Genomic DNA, 4,431 nt, shown 5'->3' on the forward strand with positions numbered 1-4,431 from the left:
CCCAGTACATGGTGAAAGGCTGGCTGTAGCGCTGCCGTGGGGAGCTGGGGTCTGCTTGTCCCCCGAGTGTTCTGGGGACACCTTGTCCCCCTTTCCCATCCTGTTTCTGGGACATCTCGGTCTCCCCCAGCGTGGTCTCACTCTTTGCCCTCCCTCCAGTGTGTTTGGGGATGGGGGTGCTTCATGGGGTGGTGGCAGGGACCTGGGGCAAGGGGCACCGTGTCTGTCCCTCAGCACTTCATACCCGTGTTCTGGGTGGTGTGAGCCGGGTTGGCAGCAGAGGGGATGAGGATGCCCTGGCAATTGACTCTGTGGGGACTGAGCTGCTTTGCCTTGTGCCCAGGGGTCCCTTTCTGTGCTTCCTCTCTGCTGCTTTGATCTCTCATCCGTGCTCCTGCAGGCATAAGGACCTTGAAAGGAGGTGAACCAGGCTGTAATGTGCTCACTGCCTTTATTCCTGCATGGCCTGGATGCTCAGCACCGGTTGTTGTTTGGCTCTGTTCAAATCCACTCCCAGCCTCAGGCCTCAGAGCACCATCATTATCTTGAGCCCCAGCAATGCTTGGCCTCCCTTCACCTTTCCCAGGCTCCCAGTTTTCCCAGTGGTGGTGCTGATCCGCGGGGTTTGGGGCTGCCCTGCAGCCTGGGGTGCCCTGGGGCTGGGGTCCCACTTCTCCTGCCCACCCCAGGCTGTTCAGTGCCACTCTCTGTGCCCCCAGGTTTTGCGGGGAGTGCCTGCAGCCCTGTCTGCAAGTGCCATCCCCTCTGTGCCCGCTCTGCCGCATGCCCTTCGATCCCAAGAAGGTGGAGAAGGCTTCCAGCGTGGAGAAACAGCTTTCGTCCTACAAGGCTCCCTGCAGGGGCTGCAGCAAGAAGGTAAAGCTCAAAGGGGAAGGCTGCCTGTACCCATCCTGCTGACTGTCCCGTGGCTGGAGGTCACTTGCTGTTGGTGGTTGGGATTCTGGGGTCCCCTGTTCAGTGTGTCCCCACGCTGTACCCATGAGGTGTGGTGTCCCCTGTGTGTCACGGCTGCTGCCATGAGGCAGGTGAGCGGGGCTGTGAGGAGATGAAGGCACTCTCTCCTAGCTGCCTTTGTCAGCAGACTGGAGCTATTATTAGACAGTGGGGACCTTCAAAAGCAGGCTGAGGTTTTCCTGCAACACAGGAGAGGCTGAGGCAAACCAGCTCTGCTGCTGCTGCTCCAAATGAGGGTAAGGATTTTGCTCTTGCTTAAGGTGCTGCAATCCCAATGGCTGTGGGGAAGCTGAACCAGCAGCGTGGCCTGGCTCTGCCTGGGGCAGTCTGGTCTGGGACGCTCCAGGACTGGCTGTAAAGCTGTGATTCATGGTGTGTCTCCGCTGATGCGCTTCCTGGCTTCCGTTAACTTTGGGGATCTTCTTGTAACTCCCTGGATGCGGCCCAGAAACCGTCCCGTACAGTGACAGAGCAGTGTGGGGTTTCTGCCTGTCAGCAGTTCCTCCTTTGAAAAGGAAAATGGAGTTAACCTGCAGTAACGCAGCTGGGTGGCTCAGTGTGACCTCTGGGGGTATGTGCAGTGAGCATGTGGCCCCAAACCTCTGTCCTGCAAGGAAGAGCAGCCTGGTGCAGCGTTTCCACACTGGTGTGGGTCGTCCTGCACAGACCCGTGTTGGCCCTGGTTGACCCAAACTGCTGTCCTGAGCTGTGGCAGAGGCTCCAGCACTGTCTGGAAGGGGATGGGAATGTCTCTTCTCTCCTTGTGCTCCAGGTGACCCTCGCAAAAATGCGCTCTCACGTCTCATCCTGCGCAAAGGTGCAGGAGCAGATGGCCAACTGCCCCAAGTTCGTTCCGGTTGTCCCCACGTCCCAGCCTATTCCCAGGTACTGCCGTGTGTTGGGTAAGGAAATGTGTCCCTCCTTGCAGGCTGTGCCGTCACTCCAGTCCCTTCCGAACCCTAAAATACGAGCATGGCGTTTACTTTCCCCATGGCAATTACAGGGAGAAACAGAACTGTTTCCCTCCTGGCATTTGCAGCCCCTGTCTGCCTTGTGTTTCAGAGCATGCTGTGGGAGGAAAGACCAACCAAACCAGCGTGGTTCAGCCTCTGGCTGGGGTGGGAACGGGCTGGGCTGGATTCTGCCATAGCTGGATATCACAGGAGGTGGCTGGCTTAGTTTGGAAGGAGTCGATCCAGTCCTTTCCCGGGGGATCTGAGCTTGTTCTTGCTCTCTTTAGCAATATTCCCAATCGCTCAACATTCGTCTGCCCGTACTGTGGGGCCCGGAACCTGGACCAGCAGGAGCTGGTGAAGCACTGCATGGAGAACCACCGCAACGACCCCAACAAAGTGGTGAGTGGTGCTGGGAGGGGCTGGTTCTGTGCGGGGTAACTCCTGGAAATCCAAACACACCGTGGCTGATGCTGCATCCGAGGCCACCGGACGTGCAGAGCTGTGTTTCCAGCTGGTTCAGTTTGTTTTAGATCCCTTTGACAGGAGGTGGGGACCTGCCCCTGTTTGTTTTGTTACAGGCTCTCTAGGATGAGCTGCCTCCATCCCCCTGTGCTAGCAACTTGGGTGGTGCTGTGTTTCCTCTCCCCATCCACACTGGGTTGACCAAGGCAGAGAACTTGCAGCTTTATCACTGCCTCGGAGGTGCTCACGTGCATGTGTAACTTGTCAGTGGGCTAAAAGCAGCCTGGGCCACATGCCACAGGCTCTGAGCACCAAGAGATCTGCTTGGGGGACCTGAGGGACCCCCGTTTTAGCACATCCTCTGCAGGTCACACTCTGTCAGAAAGGGGGGGAGCACTATTCACATCTCCAGGAGATAAGAGATGGAAGGGTTTGTGCCCATGACTCCTGGTTCCCTTTCGTCCCTGCCTGCTGCAGGTGTGCCCGGTCTGCTCAGCCATGCCCTGGGGGGACCCCAGCTACAAAAGCGCCAACTTCCTCCAGCACCTCCTGCACAGGCACAAGTTCTCCTATGACACCTTCGTGGTGAGTACCTGCGCTGAAACGGGGTCATCTTCCCCCAGCCTGACCCACGGTGCAGCCCCTTGGGACAGATCCTCCTTCAGGCTTTGTGGGAGGCACATGTAGCCCCTCTCAGGAGACCCCCACGGCTGTGGGGCTGAGCTCCCCCCCTTGCCCTGGGAGCGCTCGAGCTGCTGCTCATCAGAGACACCAGGAAAACCTCTCTGAAGGAGGAGGAAAATGTTACTGCTCCATGAAGACAAGCTGTTTCCTCCACGTGCTCCATTAAACTCATCCCCTGAGGATCTGTAACACAAAAGCCCTTTTCTTTGAGGCTTCACAAGCAGCAAGAGGGGAGCAGCCCAGGCTTGGGGGAGGGTCTGGCTGCTGTAGGTGAGGGGTGTCCATGGCTCCCCTCCTGAGGAGCTGCTGACCCTTCCTGAGTGGGAGTGAGGATGTGATTGCCCAGCCTTGGCTGCAGGGACCAAGGGGAGGTTTTGGCAGCATCCTGCTTTTATTGCAGGGCCATTAGAAGTCAGGGAAAGGAGCTTCCAAATACTGAGAGAGAAATCTCCCCGCTTTGGGAGCAATCACTGTGTTGTATAAACCCAAACTAGAGCAATGGAGAAGCCCATGGTCCTGCTAGAAAGCTTTGCCCTTTTGCCACAGCTGCTTGCATGGGCATGTTTCTCCCTGCCCTCCACCAAGTCTAAGGGCTGATGTTGGCAGATTCTAGGCTGGAGAGGGACTGTGGGCACAAGGAACACCCCAAAGAGCATGGTATTCCTGGAACCCACGTGCCGGAGGAGTTGGAGGCTCGTTGTCACCATAAGGAGCAGGGAGGGCTCCTTGCTGCGTCCACCCTGCTGCTTGATGGAGAATCTGTCCCCTGGCTCTGCCACTTCTGACCATCCCTCTCTGGTTTTAGGACTACAACATCGATGAGGAGGCCGCGTTGCAGGCAGCCCTGGCACTGTCACTGTCCGAGAACTGAGGCTGACCGTGGAGCATCAGGCCCCGTCTCCTTTTGCACACTCAGCCTTCCCACCAGGGAGGCACAGAGTTCATCACCCCCCGAGACCTGCTGCTGCTGCTGCTCTTCCCTCTCCTCTCTGGGCACATCCCACCTTGTTTAAGAAGGTGACGTGTCCTTATGTCACACTGGACCGGTGAGTGAGCAGAGACTTCGCTGCAAGGAGGAGAGCGGAGTCGGCGCCGGAGGGATGGGATCGTTCCTCCGTTAGGCATTTCATACCCGTATACAGAGTATATACCTGTGTCCAGATCTATTTATTATTAGATGCTTTTTGGCACCACTTGTCTTCATGCTCTCTGTTGCAATTGAATAGGCTCGTCAAACTTGGATGCATTTTATGCAGAAATGCCCTAGTTGGAACCTGCAATCATCCATGTCCTTTGTGGGAAGGAAGAAAACGGCACAGAGCATCTTTTGGGGTTTTAAACTCTACAAGGTTAT

At 56.8% G+C, this 4,431-nt stretch overlaps 1 protein-coding gene across 1 annotated transcript; it reads left to right on the forward strand.

The window, feature by feature from the left end:
- Nucleotides 1-719: 719 nt before the first annotated feature.
- On the forward strand, nucleotides 720-4,008 carry RNF166 (ring finger protein 166; the record flags this gene model as incomplete). The annotated part of the gene is made up of 5 exons (XM_010016569.1): nucleotides 720-876; nucleotides 1,748-1,860; nucleotides 2,216-2,330; nucleotides 2,871-2,978; nucleotides 3,883-4,008. Coding segments are annotated over 5 exons (559 nt in total), but the record flags the coding sequence as incomplete, so codon positions are not given.
- Nucleotides 4,009-4,431: the final 423 nt, after the last annotated feature.

This window comes from Nestor notabilis, unplaced genomic scaffold, assembly GCF_000696875.1.
Source record: "Nestor notabilis isolate BGI_N333 unplaced genomic scaffold, ASM69687v1 scaffold25266, whole genome shotgun sequence".
Taxonomy (NCBI): Eukaryota; Metazoa; Chordata; class Aves; order Psittaciformes; family Psittacidae; genus Nestor; species Nestor notabilis.